The sequence below is a fragment of the Sciurus carolinensis genome, chromosome 5 (assembly GCF_902686445.1).
Source record: "Sciurus carolinensis chromosome 5, mSciCar1.2, whole genome shotgun sequence".
NCBI classification, from domain to species: Eukaryota; Metazoa; Chordata; class Mammalia; order Rodentia; family Sciuridae; genus Sciurus; species Sciurus carolinensis.
The window spans coordinates 10,401,490-10,421,176 of record NC_062217.1 but is presented as its reverse complement, the minus strand read 5'-3'; the positions used below and the strand labels follow the sequence as shown (position 1 = coordinate 10,421,176).

The 19,687-nt window shown below is 41.6% G+C and overlaps 1 protein-coding gene across 5 annotated transcripts in view; it reads right to left on the bottom strand.

Moving 5' to 3' along the window:
• The window catches only part of Nalcn (sodium leak channel, non-selective), a 313,879-nt gene that overhangs the window by 34,230 nt on the left and 259,962 nt on the right, over positions 1-19,687 (bottom strand). For all 5 annotated transcript variants that reach the window (XM_047553611.1, XM_047553608.1, XM_047553613.1 and 2 more), the window contains 9 exons: positions 13,039-13,140; positions 12,531-12,600; positions 9,920-10,011; positions 9,715-9,837; positions 7,595-7,651; positions 7,244-7,364; positions 7,016-7,147; positions 5,937-6,104; positions 3,996-4,100 (listed from right to left, as the gene is read on the bottom strand). In XM_047553611.1, the coding sequence (XP_047409567.1) occupies positions 3,996-4,100; positions 5,937-6,104; positions 7,016-7,147; positions 7,244-7,364; positions 7,595-7,651; positions 9,715-9,837; positions 9,920-10,011; positions 12,531-12,600; positions 13,039-13,140 (970 nt within the window). The remainder of the gene's footprint in view (positions 1-3,995; positions 4,101-5,936; positions 6,105-7,015; positions 7,148-7,243; positions 7,365-7,594; positions 7,652-9,714; positions 9,838-9,919; positions 10,012-12,530; positions 12,601-13,038; positions 13,141-19,687) is intronic.

Genomic DNA, 19,687 nt, shown 5'->3' with positions numbered 1-19,687 from the left:
GCTACACACATGGATGACCCTTGGAAATAGTATGCTAAATCAAAAAGCTAGTCACAAAAGAGCACATATGGTATGATTTCACTTGAATTAAAGTCCAGAACAGGGAACTCTACAGAGATAAAAAATAGATCAGTGGTTATTTAGGGCTAGAAGTATAGGGAGGACTAAGGGGATCGGGAGTGACAGTTAACTGATACCAGGTTTATTATTATTTTTCAGAGATGCAAATGTTCCCAAAGTGGCCACTGTGATGGTTATAGAGTTCTGAATGTGCTAAAAAACATTGAACTGTACACTTGAAGGGGATCGATTGTGTCATATGTGAATTATTTCTCAATAAAGTCTTTGTAAAAAAAAATTTAAACATAAAACATCAGTCAGAAGTCTTGAGTCATTTTCTATTTGCCCTTTGGTTGGTTATACTCCTCTCTTTGGCAATAATTATCATATTCTGAGCATCACTTGGATATTGCAACAGAATTTTAACTTATTTAAAGCCACCTTTGATCCTACCACGTGTTCCCTGTGGGCTTCCCATTTCTGTCTGCGGACCCACGTGCCATCGACTATCAGAAACAAGACCTCGGAGCTGCCTTGCTTCTTCCCGTGCCTCGTGGTCCAGGTCTCTACTCCTATTTCAACTAGTTTAGTTAATGACAACATTACCTCTTTCAGGATTGCCAGTACCATTTTAAAAACAATAAAACACTTATGACAAATAATGTCTCTTTTACTTGTAAAGGATGAGTGTGCTAGAAAGGAAACCTAACCCATAATTACCAGAGACAAACACAATTAACTTTTTGGTGTATACCCTTCCAGTCATTTTTCCTATGCACATATGAGATCATACAATTTTTATCTTATGATTCTTTTTTTCAGTTAAAATATATTGCAAGTATCTTTTCATAACCCTCTCTATTCATTCACAACATTATTTGGAAGGGCTTTATTGCAGGGTATCATACAGAGGCCCCATGATATACTTGGGCCTCTTGACCCTTCCTGTTTGCCTTTCTGAGCCCACCTTTGATGGCATGAGGTTGCCTGGTATCCTGGCTACAGCACAGTGCCTGGGGCCAGGCTGCCTGGATGTGAATCCCAGCATCCTCACCGAATAGGTAGGTGAGCATCTATAAGTCATTAATCAGTCTACACCTGTTCTCCTCAGCAGAACACGGGTAACAAAAATAGTACTAGGGACAAAGCTTTGAACTTCACGAGGATTAAGAAGTGTCTGATTCTTTTTCCTACAAATCTTTAATGGCTTCACATTCCTCATTGAAGAAATCTACCTACTGGTCCCCCAGTGTGGTATCCAGGATCTTGAGGGTCTCTTCCTATCTTATATTTCTGGGTATGTTTTTCAGTTCTTTTCAACATGGGAGGGAAGTGAAGCTTAACACTGACTACTGGAAGCTGGGTTAGGCTCTTTCCATAAGCAAGTTAATCTGGTCTTCATAATTTGCTGTGTGAGACATGTTACAGAAGAGGAAGTAGATTCAGAGGGACCAAGTAACCAAACTGAGCCATCCCATCTGCTAAAGTAGGATTTCGATCTGGAAGCCTGATTCCAAGACCCAGGATCTTCCCACCTTTTGTCTCTGCCTCTGCACCAAGACTTCTTTGCATGCTTGGTGTCTTCATCCTGCTTGCTCTACTTGGTGGGGGGCGCGATCCTACCCTGGTCATCTCGAATCCTCCTTTCTTCCTAGCATGCATCCCAGGGGAGGCACCACCTCCCATACTGAACCAGGTGGGATGTGGTTTTGGCTTCTCATGTGCTCTTTTGACTGCTGACTCTGCATTACAGTTGCTTGAACATGAAGCACATGTTCTGATTGGACAGAAAGTGCTGCACAACAGGGGCAGCGACCTCCTCATCTTTCCAGCTCTTACTTCATTTCACCTACCTTTTGGACATGACTGACATTTAGTAACTATTTGTAAAAAGGTGGCTTCCGAGTTTGTTTACAGTGGTTGGGGGCCTAAGCTCTGGGTTCCACATCTCTATGTTGATCTCGAGATATCTTTGTCCAGTTTTTAGAAAACAAGATGGAAGTCTTCAAGCAGATATGAGAAAATAATGTGTTCTCCTGATTGGAAAACATGGTTCTAACAAGTCAGGCTTCTGTGCCTTCGAACATGAGCTGTGTGCCAAATGTTGGTGAATCTAGTTTCCATTCACCAATGAATTCATCTTTTCTTTTACAGAGATGGGCTGAGACTCTGAGATAGAATCGTTGTCTCCTTCATCTGCATTTTTGGTCTCATGTACTGGGATTAGAAGAGACATAAAGACCCTGAGTTCCTCTCACTGTGCCAGGTTCAATGATCCAGCGGGGTGCTGCCACCCTGTGTGGTGGCTGTCTCCTTAGGCTTTCTTTCTGGGCTGTCTCCAGATCTTATTGCTGTGTTTGCCCATCTTCTGGGTGCTCTTTACCCCTCATATGAGTCCTCAATCTCCAGCTTGGGCTGGGAATAAGCACATGATGTAAAGTCACCATGCTCTGAGACCATCATTAACAACTGAGTCATCTAGGATTCCTAGTTGGCTTCATCCTGAAATGCTGTTATTATCCTTCTGGCTTCTATTCAGTGTGAGTCTAAAATAGCTTCTTCCTTACACGAGTTCATGGACTAAGGCATCAACTCTTTATTACTTCCTTTATTTGTTAATTTGGCACATCATGACCTTCGTACTATGTTCCTTGATTTCTTCTCAGTGTATGGAAGTTTCTGGAACATTTTTCCCAGTGTCTCACTTCCTAAAGTCTTCCTATTAATATAATTTATAATGTAGTTGAGTGAACAAAGATGTTATCTGTGAACAGAGATGTTATTAGTTCTCTGTTTTAGAGGACTAATATTTTATGGTTTATATAATATATAACCTAGCCTTTGTTAGAAGTACATAATGGTGTAGTTCAGTTCTTTCAGGCTTTCTAAAGATACACATTTTAATGGAATTAAAGTATTACTGTATTTAGATAGAAGATGAAATAATTTTGTTAGTGAATTCATCAGCAGCACTTGATTTACTTCATTAATATATTTACTTTATTATCTATTTGTAATCTAGATGGTACAGCAGAAATTAGCTAATTATTAACCAATCTTTGTTCTTTTTTTCCCACATTTCCCAGCCTCCTTTCCAATATGGCGGACCATGTTCTTTCCTGGGGAAAGTGAGTTGAAGCGATATGAGTCACTGGTAGGCTTAGCCTACAACAATTTGTGGTAGAACTGTTTCTACCGTGTCTCCCTGGGACACAGCAAACCCTGGGGACAAAGCAAAGGGACGATACACCAGACAGAAGGAACTGGAGTCCCTGAGTGGTCATTTGGAGGTGAGTTGACCAACATACCCAAGATGTGGGACCTGCATGTTGTTACGTGGAGGTACTGAAACACGGGGCTGTTCCTGCAGCCAGCTTCCTCTTACCCTGAACAAAGAGAAGGAGATGCTGGAGGGAAGGAATTCATGTTTGGGTCCTTGGTGGGGACCTTGCTGCCTGTCATGAAGTGGGAGCTTCTGAGTAGCTACGAGATGAGTGAAGCAGCTTCCTAATGCTGACAGTGGCGGGTGGGGAAAGGGTGTGAGAGGAAATTTGCCTCTCGTATTTTTGCAGGGGGGCTGTTTGCTGATATGGGTCTTAGGTAATAGCAGGATCAAGGTAGGTAAGATCTAAAAGGAAAGTTCCTGAGGCCCTAAGGTATAAACATCAGGAATCGTGAGTGACTATGCTCAAGACATCAGCAGCGGGTTGGTGCAGGAATAGAAGGGAGAGTGGAATTTTCAGAGATGTGCTTTTAATCATTTAAACCTTTACTAGCCAGCAGAGACATACTGCAGGTTCAAGGAGAGAAAAGAGAATTCTTCGTTTCATCAGGGGCATGTCTAAGTGGCCTTAGATTCACTGATTCCATATGCTTTCCAAGGCAGGACAAACTATCATCACTTTTATTTCAAAGTTCCAAAAGGAGCATCTTACCCTTCTGATAATGTTGGGGTCATTGCACTTGGCTAGTTTTCCAGCAAAAAGCTGAACTCCAAAGCTTGCAAAAACAAGCATTAATGTCAGCAAGAGTATGGAGACCTGAAAGAAATTGACAAAACATCAAACCTCATGGTAAAAATTAGACATTAAGTTTGGTTTAAACAGTAATATAAACAGGACTTTCTAGATCACATTGTGTAAAATTCATGGGTTTTGATGACATCTTTCCATTTCTCCACCACAGGTCATTCAATTATCCTTACTGAAATGTCGACAGGAAAAAATTATGTAGTAATAGGATCTGAAATTAAAAAATAAAAAATATGACTTTCATGTAAGAAAATAGGGCAAGAGGTTTTTGATATGATTTGTGCTTTTCTCATTTTAAAATCATCACTTTGATATATTTTCTTTGATATAAACAAAGAAAAAAATGTCTAAATAACTCCATTGTGCCCAATTTTCTGGAAATGGGTTCATATCTTTCTTGGCAGAGCATAAATTGGAGAGACAGTGGCTTCCCCTTCCTGTGGGCATGAGGGAGTATTAGCGCAAAGTGCTGTGCACAGAGGATGCAGGATAATTCAGTCCTGGGAAGCAGATTTCTTCATCGACTCGTGCTCCCTCTGCTGGCTGAATACTCGGGTCTCAGCAGAGACAAGTGGCAAAGGGCAAAACGGGACCAACGATGGACCTGTATTGCTGACACCCTCCCTAGGTAGTCTACAGCTGCCCAGAAGCCTCCTCAGCAGAAAGGCGCAAACTAGATTCCCTTCTGAACTCCATCAGAGGTCAAAAGATTTGTATACATAAACCATCAGGTGAGATCTGTTTTCCTTCATGTCCAGCTGTGTGAAAAGCCACAGCTTTATGGCTTTATGCAAAGAAAATAAGGACTTTAAGGTGTGTGTATATATATATATATATATATATATATATACGCACACCCACATATATATGTAATATATATATATATGTACATACATAATCATATATACATGCATATATATATATATATAGCCTAGTAACATCATAATCTATCTTTAGAATACCTTCAAATCAACTACAATGCCAGATGATCTCCCACCATAGGTATGTTTCTAGAAAGTAAGATACAAACAAGCTTATGTGAACTGATTCATGCTTTTCATGCACAAGTAGAACTATCCATGATAAAAACTGTCATGTACAACTGATTAGGACAAATTTAAAAAATTTTAAAAAAAGAACCCTCGATTGCTCTTTTGGAAGGCAAAGATCCTCTGCAACAGATTGTGAGCAATGGGTCTCTTCCTTCTCATTTTATCTCCAGCTCTGTTCTAAGAAGACCCTTTAGGGGTCCAACTAAAAAGAATGTTCTGCCTACAATCACATTGGTAAGTATTCTTCACCGAATCCAGAGGTTGCTTAAAGCATGGAATACCTAGGTGTTAGATTTTTTGAAGTTGTTTTATGCTAACACTCCCAAGATCTAGAGACAAATTCTACACCATGTGCTTTAAGGGGACACACAGAATAAGATTATGAGACCACATGTATTAATTCCTAGACCTCTTTGTGAAGTAGAAGGGATTGAATCTTCTTATCCTTAATTTCTAGAAGGGGAAACTAAAACCCAGAGTTGAAATTATGGTCAAGTTAAGCATTGAGGGGTGAGTGGATGCTACCATTTTGGATTGGTCATTCATTATACTTTCCAGAGTGCTTCCCTTTGGTTTACTGAAAATATTCATTGGATTAACTAAACTGACAAAACAGAAGCATGCATGGTGGAGTTTCTGGTTGTGCATTGTTTTGCTGTTGCCTTTACAACCCTCTGGCAATGAATAGACCCACAGACTTGACTTTGATTGGCAAGACTCACTTTATCCCCCCCATCAGCAACATGGCAGAGTTAGACTGGCAAGCTGGAAGCAAAGGGCCGCTCTAACGTACCAAGAAGATTTCCTTGAAGCCGCTGAAAAGCTCTCGAACAACTTTCCTCATCTGGGGCACCAGTTTGAATATCCGCAGAGGCCTCAGGCACCGAAGAACCATTAGCAGCTGAGCTCCTGACTCAGCGGGCACATTTTGAGGCATCCAACAAAGAAATATCAAGCTCACCTACAGGGAAAGAACAACCTCTGGGACTTTGGGAATTGCTCCTCTACTATCCACATTTTCTGAGAGCCATCTGGCCACGACTTTTCATTTAGCAGGGATTCCATGTGTGATGTGCGACAAGCACTCACAGGTGTGTGTGCAGACGGTTGACTTGAAACAGCAAACCCAGTCTGGGCCTGTTAGAGACCTCTGAGGAGCCGTCACATATATGCAGAAATGAATGGGGGTGCCTCTGTGTGTGTACCTCAGTGCATCCTGCTCCTCCTAACTTACTGCACGGGGGCTTGGCTGACCTAACATGATTGGAATTCTTTTTTTTAATCAAGGTTACTACTATTTTATTAATGATGGCAACATTCTACCTTTACTGGTCACAGTTCTTGTTCCTGCAAAGACATTGATTTCATGGCTTTCTTTGAGTTCACTTGTGATTCCTCAGTTTATTTAACTGACCATTAAGTGGGCACCTGTCACGTCCAGGTATTCTGTGCACTGGAATCTGGAGAGAGTCTCAACCTGAATGACTTCGGTTCACTTTTAACAATGAGGGAGTCATTAATCAACAACATGATTTATAGGATGCAAACGTGTTGTGTATTTTGGGAGCCACATGAATTGTGAGATGTAAACTCGATTTGCTATTTTAGGCCTTATTAATATATGCCACATTCATACATATAATTGTGGTTGATATATTTGAACAATGCAACTATCCATGAGTATTTTAATACTTTTTAATTTAGATTTTAAATGCATGCCCCTCATTTGCATGGTAATGGACTGCTTTATAATCCATTTAAGAATTCAGCTATGGTAACTAGACCTCACACATCTCACCCTTGTGCCAAGAAATGCAGGAGATCTTTACAAAACCATTATATTTTACGTTTAGGAAATAAGCAAAGACTTACGAGATAAATAAATATGTCCATTACACCACCAAAGTCCCTGATGACAGCAGTTGGAGTGAAAAACAAGCCATCTGCCATAATCTTCAGATTAAGCTCAATGCTCATGAATATCACAAACACATACTCGGCAATCTGAAATGGCCAAGACGCAGTTTGGTCACAACAAGCAGAAAAATTGTAGGTCAGTGCTTTACCACCTAGCTGGGAGCTGAGATTTAGTAGCAATACCTGCAAAGTAGGTGCGTGCATGACTCTTCGAAACGGGGACTCAAACATCATGGAAATGCAAGAGCAGATGGTTACGATGATCATTACCCAGTCCAGGTAAGTGACCAGTCCCAGCAAATCACTGCCAAAGGCCAAACAGAATTGAGAAACAACACGAATGCTCCAGAAGAGGCTGCTAAGACTCAGAGATGATGGCTTCTGTGACTATAGATATGACGGGCATTTGAAAAAATAAGTCCCCACTTATCAACGTCATCATAGCAAGAAAATAAAAGAGAATTCTTTAATGTGGGATAAACTAACACATGAAAACTTCAAATGTACATGAAAAATGGAACTTGTAAAACTTACTAAAGTTGATGGTACTTTGTATTTTTCACAGCTCCTGTGACAGGGTCGGTTTTGGATCTGTAAGAGAGAACAAGCATATGACATTCTGCTACACACAGCAAGCAAGCATGTTACAACTTGGCAGCACAGTATTTACAAACATCTCCTCTACTTAAAATCTCCTAAAATGCCCTTTATAAAATATATTAACTGCATGTGACTTTTGAAGGCACAGAACTTTAAATAGAAAACATCAAATAATTTGCTATTGAAGCTAATAAAAGTAAAATTGTATATTTCTCAAAATACTTAGGATTGGAGATTTGATTAAAAAATTTCTGACATGGATATTATAAAATTAAATTTTGACTTTCATCTTCAAATGCTCATTTAAAATCTTTGCCTTAGTTGTTTAAGGATGTCCTTCATAATTATTTAGTTAGATACCCTATAAATTAAGCAAGAGTTCTTCACCCTGCATTTAACTGTGATCTTGTGGAATAATTTATATAAAATTTCCTGGGAGGGAGATTTATAACTTTTACTTTTAGGAAGCCTGATGGTCTTTAGTGCGTGTTCCCAATTACAACTAAGTTTTCGTCAGTCTGTTCAGCTGCGCTACTGACAAAGGAGAAACTGCATCGCACTCAATGAGGTGGAGAATCAGCAATTAGAAGTTAACGTGTTTGCTGCCAACAGGATAATTCAAGATGAAAAACCCACCCAGGCTCTGATCAAAGCAACGCCTACACTGCCATCTTCTTCCTTACTTTGTGGAAAGTCAGGGGAGTTTTAATGATTATTATGTAGGTGCTTTAAATCATGAAGGTCTTTCTAGAACAGCAGAAAGAACCATACAGTGGCAGTCAGTTGATGTCCCTGAGCAAAACCCTTCACTTCTGGTGTTGAGGAGGTCCCTGAGGTCCCTGAGGTCCCTGAGGCTCCAGGCCTGACCTGCTGGGGTGGAGCATGTTGGTTTCCTAGTGCTGTAACAAAGCACCAAGATCGGGTGCCTTAAGCAATTCTTAATAAATTAAGAAATTTATTTTCTCATAGTTCTGGAAGCTGGAAGTCCAAGAGTAAGGTGTCAGGGGCTAGTTTCTCCTGAGAGCTACGAGGGCAGGATCTATTCTGGGACTATACCCTGGACTTGCAGTAGCCATCTTCTCCTTCACAGCTTCGCATGGTCTTCCTCCATCTGCACCCATGACCAAACTTCCTCTTAGTGTAAGGAAACTGGTCATATTGGATTGGGACCCACCCTGATGACCTCAATTTAACTTAATTACTTCTTTAAATTTTCTATCTCCAAATAAAAATGTTCTGAGGTACTGGAGGTTAGGACTCCAACATGTGGATTTTGGGGAGTAACAATTCAGCCTATAACAGAGAATGAGTAACCTATGCTACTAGTTTTCAACAAAGGTGATCAGTTTCCTTAAATGATGGCATGGGGAAGGCCCAACCACGTTAGGGAAAAATGGAAAGTTTTATACTTCCTGCAGAGTTCTTGCTGTCTCCAGGATGTTTACTTACAAAAGTTCATTTTATCCATTGGTTGCCTGAGCAACTTGGTTTAGGGCTCCACAAATACAGGGTCTCTGTGTTGACCCTACTGAGAGCCGCCTGCCCTTTTCTCCCAGTTGGTGGGGTGGAGGCAATGGCTGGTGCGTTCTCTTCTCATAACAATTGGTAATGAAGTACTAGTTAACTTTCTATTCTACATCATTGTAGAATAAACTAGTTGGTATATTTTGATCACAAAGTAACTACAAGTCTAATAAAAGATGTGGGTAAGATGACCTTCACCACATCAGTGAATCTTCCTTTGTTTCAGTATTTTCAAAATAAAACATGGAGTTAAAAACATCGATGCAAACGTATTAGACAACGGTGAAAATGCACAAGTAAAAATGGCTGTCAAGAGCTTCATCAACGTGAGCTTCCTACAAATGCTAACTACTCACAACCTTTGTTTTCCACCGGGTCAGACGCTGGGCGAGGAGGAGCAGTGTGATTAATTATCCCACAGTTTATTTTGTGACCCCATTAGGCTGACACGTCTCTTCTCCTTCCTGTGACAGCCCCCCTGCTGTTCACATGACCCAGGCCACACACCTGGCTGGAACCAGTGTACTCACGCATTGAAGCGGGCGCGGACCACCACGCGGCACAGGTTCCTGAACCTGTGCTCACGCCCCACGATGAACAGCGGCTTGTCGAAGTACGGGTGGTTCTCTCTCAGCTCCTCTTCCTGCACTTTCCTGGAGGGGACAGCGAGGGGAGAGGAAGGTGAAGACAGGTTTCCATGCAAAATGAGGGCACAGATCAGGACAACACCTGTACCTTTTCATCTCGGCTTGCTCCTTTTTTTCCTGAATCATCTTTATTTCACTGTCTTCTCTTTGTGCATTTCTGTATCTCACTGTATTGGAGTGCTAGAAATAAATCCAGAGCTGGCATATAACTATGAAAGATTTTTCTTGAAGGTCAAAAATTATTATTATTTTTAAACATTGAAATCAGTTTGTATACAAACTATAATACACTTTAATATATTTGTATAAAACTATAATATATAGCATATATGTAACTAATGTGTAAAATAAATATATAATATAATGTTTACATACATATATATAGTTGAATGGCTACAATCATTTTAGTGAAGTTATTTTTCCCCTAAAAAATAAAGCACTCAGCACATTTATCACAAGTTCCATCATGCACCAAGTGCTGCTCTAGTGCTGAGGATCTGTCAAGAGGAAAACACACACACACGCGCACACACACACATACACACACACACACACACACACACACACAAATCCCTGTTCTTGGTGGGGTTGGTTATCTAGTCAGGGGAGACAGATAAAAAAAAAATCAAAATAAGTATGTTAGAGGATGCTTAGTGCTCTAATAAAACACATAGTGAGTGAAAGGCAGAGAGGGTCAGAAGCTGTAACTTAAAAGAGGTGACAGCAGAGTTAATATAAAAGTGCTATTTGAGGAAAAGACTAGAGGGAGGTGAGGGCGCAGGCTTTTGGACAGCTGCAGAAACGTGCTCTTCTACGGGGAGGTGGGCCTGGTGTGTGTGCACACAGGAGCCAGCAGGGCAGTCAGGGAAGAGCCCAGAGAGCAAAGGACTGGTAGCAAGAGACCGTCCCCAGGGGTGTGAGAGCAGGGGATGCAGGGTCTGGTGGTCCCCAGATGGACTTGGCAGGAGGTGGGAGCCACTCCATAGACCCCATCGAAAGCACTCCTTAGATTTAATTATCTCTATCTACTATTGCTTCAAATAAGTGGAAAAGGTTAAACTTTCTAATTTGAATGTCTGCCACTTGGGGAAAAGACACCATAAGGCTGTCTTATGCAATAATCTGAACCCTATGACATTTTGCTATGGAGAAGATGGGGGATGCATTTTGTTATATGTCTCTACAGAAAAAGCGAGTCTTTGAGGAAGAAGTCAGCCTCTGAAAATAGGACTTTTCAAGCAGGACCTTTGTTTTGTGTATTTCAACGCATATTTTAAAGACATGTTCTAATCGATGCTTCGGTAGACTGTTGTACATTTCCACTGAGTCAGGTCAAAGGTAAACACTCTGAAGAGTGTTGCCTCTGATTTTCCTCAGGCAACTTTCTACAGGCAATAGACCTGACTCTAAAATGCTAAGGGTACAGGCCATGGGGTGGATCTGACCACTCTCCACGTCAACATGGTTGTCCATCTGAGAGAGTCCTGGATACGCAGAAACACAGCCCTACGCGCCAATCCCAGTCCTACCAACTGGATGAAGATGGAGTTCTCATCACCGACTTTTAGTTCTCTCTTTTACCGGTAATGTTTAATTAGGACAGTCCAAGATGCTAAAGTAGCATCTTCTAGGAGTGAAAGCAGATGCAGCACATTCAACACCACAGAACCTCTTAAGAAACAGGAGGTCAATGGAGAAAAAGACAAAGCAAAAGCCAAAACCCCATGCTTGGCTGGCTCTCTGTGGCAAGATCTCCTTTCTCCAGTCCACCCTTGGCTACGAAAGGTCAGGACTCTGCCTTCTCAACCCAGTTACCCAGGTTTGAGCTCAGAGTCAGGACTTCACTGCATCTTTTATGGTCATCTTGGCACAGGGCAGCAGCTGGGTGGCCTGGTCCTTGGCCTCTGGGGTGGTGCAAAGGAGTCTGTGCCAGTCCTCTTATCTAAAGTCCCCTGAGCTCAAATATCCCTTTTGATTTCTTGATATTACTTTGCTTTGCAGAAGAAAGCAAACCTATCGCTGCACTAGGGAGAGGGAGGAAAATAAAATCACTCTCAGAAATTCCATGATCTGTTCACTTGCTTATCATCTGTGACCTTGAGTAGCATGTGACCTTCAGGAAGGTCCTGGGTCCTCCTTCCTTTCCCCTACTTCTCATCACTTGGAGCCAGATCCCGCATGAAAAACACTCAGTCAGTGATAGTAAATACACACACCAGAGACCTAGAGTCTAAAAGTAAATAAATTCTCTGGAAATTCTACATACTCTTTGACAGAAAATATCATAGGAAAAAAATGATCTTCTCATAGGTAAACTCCTGAAATTATAAATACTGGATCTAGATTCTAGAATATTTGGAACTTGGCAAATATTCTGAGATAATAATGCAAATTATTTATACAAAATGCTTTCAATGTTTTTAATTTTTGTCAAAGATAACTGATTTATCACTTTTGTCTGTGTTAGCCAAGACATGGGCCCTGTGTGACTTATCTAGATTTTCCTACAGCTAGCTGTCACTTTTCAGTGCCTGGTGATATAATTTGGTTTCTGAGTTTCCTGAATTTCTCTTGTATGAAGTCTTAGGGAGACATGGCAAGATGGCAGACAGATCCAGGTACTGAAATTGGCTAAACAGTCATTTAAATACACTGACATACCCATGTTTCCCAAATCCACAGCATTGCTTAGAACTTACATCTTGAGTCAGGGTTTCAAGGGATTTCCCCCTGCTGATCCTCTGGCTGTTCGATCCATGTCTTAGTGACCTAAAACAACCACAATCAACTGATCAATGGATCTCAAGATCAAATTTGGAGTTTTAAGCAAAGACCAGGATTAAACAACAACACCAACTATTCTTCTGACACACCATCAGTAATGCCTCACTTCTATTTACAGCAAAAGCTTACAGTCTATCCAAATGCCTGTGATCCCATCTAACAAGATTTCAGAATTTCTCCTTCTGATCTTAAAAGTGAGAATTTGGCTCTCACCCAGGAAAAGGTTTTTGAGTAAGGATGGTTTGTTTGTTTGAATCTTGAATGGGACTGTGAGTTTCATTATTGTGACCACCGGCAGATTGAATTCAGTTCCTTGCCCGTCCCCGCCTGCTACTCAGGGTGGAGGCGATGGGTACACACTGCTCACTCCTGTAAAGTCCCTTTCCTTCGGGTCTCTGAAGTTCATCTTCCCGGAGCATTTACCTGCGCTCTTGGCGGATGTGATGCTGCACGCTGAGAATCGACCTTTCCTTTGCCGGTTGCCCCTCGAATGATCCACTCAGCATGCGCTGTCGAGTGCAAGCTCTAGGAAGAAAAAGGAGCCTGAGATAAATTCATGATTTGTACACTTGAAATGAATAATACATAACTGCTCGTGGTTCTTGTTAATTTTAAGGAAACACCAATGAAAATGCAAAATGCAGCAAACTACATATAAAAGGAAGCGACCTCTAGGCTCCTGTCAGGAACACTCAGAGAGCAGAAGCGTCACAGCTATAAAGAGGATCTGGAAGATAAATAGGAAGCGTACTTTCTTGCCCCTCTTCTTTCCATCCCCCAATAAAAAAGAATGGCGAGCTTCTATCAGGATTCTCTAAGCAGCAAGGCCAGTCTACCCACAGGCAACCATGATGTTGGTTTTCAATTTAAACAAGGAGGTTTCTAATAAAAGTCCTCAGGGAAGGATGTGACCAGCCAGGCGGCCGGCATGATGAAGTATATGTTACAAAGTATTTGACAGAAATTTAGAAAAACAGGCAAGCATAAAGGTAGGGGCAAAAATAAATTTTGAGAAAAAGTAACCAAACCTGGAATTATGCACAACAATGTGAATATACTTAACACTCCTGAACTCTGCACTCAGAAGTGGTAAAGATGGTGAAACTTATGCCATGTGTTTTTGTTTCCCCCACAATTATAAAGAAGCTGAAATTATAACCCAGAAAAATCTTAATGTAAAGCCTGTGACTTACTGGTAACCAGTTACCATTTTCTTTGTGTTCTCAAAAGCATGAAGATGTTGAAAACAGATTTTCCTTCGACCACAACTGGACTGGTGTTAATTTCAGATTTTCTGACTAGTGAAGAGAGATTGGGTGATTTAACACTTGTGGTGTCAATGATTTTGGTGACAAAATAAAATTTCTTTTCCAGAAAGATCTCCCCCATGGGGAACGGCAGGAATTCCCATGAGGTAGGGTCAAGTGAAAAGAAAATAACCCAGGGGGTTAAGATCTGTGTAATAGACACACACTGTCACTAACTAGTGAATAACTTTGGGGCTCAGTTTTTCCTTATTGGTAGACTTAGAACAAGGACTTGACCTCAAAGTTAACTCTCAAACTTCAAAGTAATGGTTTCACGATACGCAGATCTTATGATGCCACATTGTTCAACACCTCAACATGGGTCACTTCTTCCCTTGCCTTCCAGAGGACTTCCATACTGGTGGTTCTTAAAGTGCACTTCTAGAACAACTTTAAATTATTACTGTGTTCTCAGAGTTAAGTTTTTTTGGGAAAAGGCAGTGTATCTGCTTACTGTAACTAAAACAGCAGTTTTTATGGTACCAGCAATATATTTAAGTACTTAAAAATGCAGATGAAGGTATTTATGGCATATATCCATGAAAAAAATCATACGAATTCAATGAATGTAAATGAACTAGTGGAAACAAAGCCCAAGCTTAGGACACATCAGAGACCACTTTGGGATAAAGACCAAGTCAACATTTTATTGAAAAACAGAACTTATAACATTGATAGGTAGAGATTGTGCTTATTTTATGGACTAGAATGACGCCATGTTAGGAAGATGCATTTGTACATTGAGGTGAAAAAGTAAAACACGATCTCATGTCATGTATGTTTAGTTATTTCATGACCAAAGGACTGAAGGTTATGAAGTTGTTTTGAGGAAAACTATTTGGAGGAGCTGTTATTGCAGCATCCCCTGTCATCTGTGTTAACCATCAAGACTTAATCTTTGACCTTGGTCTTGGTAGCCATCATTCTTTGATCACAAGACTCTCCCCCAAAGCAGTTGAGACCATTAGGCCTCAAATGCAAAACACATCCAACTTGACTGTAACACACCTGTTTGGTGTGAGGACCCTGCTATACGGGTAATGGAGGAGTGTGGCTGGATTTGGGCAGCATGGTGTAAGAATTGCTGGTCATTTGCAAAACAGCCCAGTCTGAGAATGCCTGGCTTTCTTGCTAGGGAAGAGCTACCACTGCACCTATTGACTTTAGGGCCTAGTCAAGTCTCCCAGCACTTATAACATGTCCCTGGGTGGCCTCTGTAGAACCTGTTGAGACCCTTCAGGGAGGGCCTGCTCCTCCTCTGACTGAACAGGGAAGGCCCTCCAAGGAGACCACAGTGCTCCTCCTCTGACTGAACAGGGAAGGCTCTCCATGGAAACCACAGTGCTCCTCCTCTGACTGAACAGGGAAGGCCCTCCAAGGAGACCACAGTGCTCCTCCTCTGACTGAACAGGGAAGGCTCTCCATAGAGACCACAGTGCTCCTCCTCTACTGAACAGGGAAGGCCCTCCAAGGAGACCACAGTGCTCCTCCTCTGACTGAACAGGGAAGGCCCTCCAAGGAGACCACAGTGCTCCTCCTCTGACTGAACAGGGAAGGCCCTCCATGGACACCACGGTGTTTCTCTGGCTGAATGGAGAAGGCCCTCCATAGAGACTGAAGCTGCCCTCTGACCCTCTTCCATCTGTTTCCCCAGTGGCATGGCAAAGTGCATAGAGAAAGTCACCCTTTTCCCCATTTCTTTCCAACCACATCTAGAGAATTCAGAAAATAGTATGAAAAGGGTTGGAGCTTCACATACATGTGAATCACACAGTCTGTTCTCTGGAAGATCCTCTCATTGAGGGTTGGAGGGCTATTTTTTTTGGCTCTATCCTGCAATTAGAAAGCCTGAGTTTCAATAGACTAAGATCTCCTGAACTGTGTTATGGCAGATACACTCACTTTCCTTTCCTTTTCCTATCACTTTCTTTTATGTTCACACTACCATTTGCTAGAATATTTTCTAACTGGTTAATGAGGGATGTAGGAATAAAATGTCCACTAACTGTGGGCCTTCTTGTGAACATCCAGCTAAATCCTGTAATGTGACATTGGAACTCTCTTAGAGCCAAGCATCAGCTCTACCACCACCTCCTCAGTAGGAGGATCTTGCTCTGAGCAGAGCTGCTTGCCCAGCTCCTTGCTGCTTGGAGCTCCGAAGACAACATGGATCTGAGCACAGTGAAATCAGGCCCACCACACCCATTCCAGTCTCCACGTTGGGAGGTCACCTGTGGCACTATAGGCTTCATTCGTGGCTGCCCCTTACTCTCTCTGATTACCTATCTGTTCCCCACCCAGTGTGCTGCCTCCACACCTATGCAAAATCAAAGGTAAACAGTCTCCATATCTGTTAATCAGTCTCTTGTTGAGTATAGGACTAAATGCTTTGATACTTATTTTTCCACTGAGCATTCTGTAGCTTTTAAAACAAGAAACTCCACAGATAAATGCTGAGGTTTCTTAGAGGAAAACTACAGGCTATATACTCCTTTAGCAAATTGCTAAATAAACAGTTTAATGAAGGCAAGGATGCATATGAAAGGAAGTACATTAGAAGGTCTGGAAAGCTGTTTTCTCCTAGTACAATGGAAGGATAGTATTAAAACTAAGAAGTTTAATAGTTTAATAAAACTATTAAACTAAAATTTAATAATTTTTCCATAAAAGAACCAATGATTATACAGGTGAGAACCACCTTTGTATAGAAACATGAATCCATCTAAAAACATGTGGGAAAACCTACTTCCATTATACAGATGACTAGTGGCCAGACAGATTCCTGATGGATGAGGAGGATTTTCAGATGGGGAAGGAAGTCTGGGCTGGGCTGAGAGTAGGAGCAAAGGTTGAGAAGGTGGCTTTTCAACACTTTGGCCCTTAGAACACTGGGCATGGAAACAGCAGAATGACTGCCATATTAGCATGTTTCTTCCACACGAAGCAGCCTCACACCTAAGCCATTGTCACATTTCTTGGTCATGAAAATTTGTTGTTATTTTGGAAAATAGTGCTGTTGTTAGAAAGTTGTTTACTTCAATTGGACATGGTCAGATTTCCTAAGAGGTTACATATATTCTAATATAGTGTACCAAGGCTCATACAGATGCATGCTAAAAGTTTGCTTTATTATTCTTAAAAGTAAATATGATTTATTATACACAAGTATATATAGTAACCCAAAAGGTGAACTACTGGTGTTTTCATATGCACAAAATAATTATAAAGTTTGATACAAATTGGTTCTGCTAGGTGACATAAAGTGAGAAATGAATACTTCACCTGCACGGAAGTGCTAAAAAGTGATGCATGATATTCCATGTGCCTGCAGTGTGTTGGTAACCATGCTTGTCTAATGCTTACAGTATTTTAACATCGTCAGTTAACACCTTAATAGACTGTGAGTTCTTGAGGGACCTATCGCTCATCTTTGTACTCTGAGGAAGTTCAGTTCCTGGCACTCCAGCTGTCGATGGACAAAATGAAGAGGTGAAAAGGCTAAGGTGGGCATGTAAGGAGAGAGGAGAGGGAGGGAGGGGCTCTGTGGGCCCATGGGAACTTGTAGGTCCCAGGGTTCAAAGCACACAGTAGGTTTGTGGTTTCACACCCAGCAGTGTAGCTGCTGATGGAATGTTCTGCCTTTGTCTGGAAGCCTAATGGAGAAGAAGAGTTGGGAGACTGAAGGTTTAGAACCGCGCATTTCTGGTCTGGCTTAGGGGTGGACCTTAGGCAAATGATGTGCATTCTCTGAGTCTCCATTCTCATGTGTAAAATGTCAAGAACCATAATTCCTTTCTTACTAACTTCACAGGGAATTGGAAGAAGTGAAGATTATTATGAATCTGAAAGTGCTTCAGAAACACTGACTGCTCATTTAAATGTTCAGGTGCCGCGATTTCCTTTTCTGCTTTGCCCCATGTCGTGGCTGAAGATAACACCTTCCACAGAGCTCTGAGGGCTGAGGGGCAGGTTTGACAGACAGGCACACTGGAAGGCCTGTCCTTGTGCTCTCTGACCCACGGTGATGGCTGCCGGAGTGAATGCTGGTCACGACTGGTCCTCAGGCAGCCACTTTCAGTAAGTGCCCAGTTTTCTGAGATGAACAGCCACAGTGCTATTGTGGTGGGCAGGTTTCTGAGACTCCCCCCAGAGATCCACGCCTCTTGGTTTTCATGTCTTTGTGTAAGTCCCTTCCCTTGTGCAGGATTTAGTGACTTGTTTCTAAGAAACAGAGAACAACCATGATGGGACAGGTTACAAAACACTGTGATATCTGTGTCTCTGTTATTGATACTCTCTTGTCTTTTTTTTTTTTTTGGTACTGGGGATTGAATCCAGGGGCACTTAACCACTGACCCACATCCCCAGTCCTTTTGATTTTTATTTGAGTCAGGGTCTCACTAAGTAGCTTAGGGCCTTGCTAAGTTGCTGAGGCAGGCTTTGAACTCGAGATCCTCCTGCCTCAGCCTCCCAAGCCCTGGGTTTTCAGACCTGCATCTCGGAGGCCTGCATCACTGAGCCCTGCTCTCTTCTCTGGTCTTCTTGCTGGCTCTGAGGAAGCAAGCTGCTATGTTGTGTGGGGCTTCATGAGAGACCCACTTTCTAGCAGTCTCCAGCTAAGAGCTTAGGAGGAAATGAGGCCTTAAACTAACAGCCCAAGGAGAACTGAATCCAACCCATAATGACCTGAGTGACTCAGGGAGTCTAAAGGCAAGCAGCTTCGTAGGAGATCCAAAGCCAGAGAAGCAGCTACTCGTTGCCCACATTTCTGACCAAAGTCTGAGAAGGAAAATGTGTTTGAATGGTGTTTAAATCACTTAAGTTTTGAGTCATTTGTTATGCATCGATAGGTAAATAAGGCGATTATTACCACTGTCTCAAACACATCAACTCCCTAATGCTCTGCAGAAAAAGAGGAAGACATAAGCTCTGTGTGGCTTGTAAAGCCCTGCTGGTCATCCTCTAATTCCTTTTCTAGTCTCTTCCTCTACTAGAAGCACCTCATCCTCTCCACGCCATCCTCTGGGTCTTTCAGTTCTTCACATATACCATGCTCTGAAAAAGAGCTTAAAGGAGCAGATGCTATCATTAAAATTGCTCACTATTACTTCCTAGCTCTGGTACATAGTAGGTGCTCAATAAATATTTGTTGAATGAATGAATCTTGAAATGCTCTGAAGATCAAACACTTTAATTTCTTATCACTTCATGCTCAGGAAGCATGAAAATAATTGCAAAGAAAACAACATGTATCTAAAATATGCTGTTTAAAGGGGAAGCTGAATGATCTTAATTTTGTCTCTAGTTAGAACACTATGCCACTCAAGATTAACAGGCTGTGTGCCTACAAGAGATCAGAGCCCAAGACAGTAATGGGAAAAAGTGAGACATTGCTTCTTGCAACTAGAAAATGTGTAAATCTTCATCTGTGCTGTTTGTCAAAGCTGTTGGGAGAATGTGGAGCCAACGTGGGGCAGAGACTCTAACAGACGAACTCCTTCCAATTTTCTATGTCAGAGATTCAATCCATCACTGAGAAAGTGGTCTCCATATATCTCTTCTTACAGGAATCTGCTGGCAAGCCGACCCAGTGAGTGACTCAGGAATTTGAGACTTTTCATATTTTACCTAATAAATGAAACACATCCCAGAAGACTACCTAGAAGAAGCTCTTGAATGTTCACTTAAGTTCTATTTTGCCATGTTAAACTTGTCATTAGGATTTAGATGCCTCTTGGTCTCGCAGAAGGATAAAAGAAGAATGT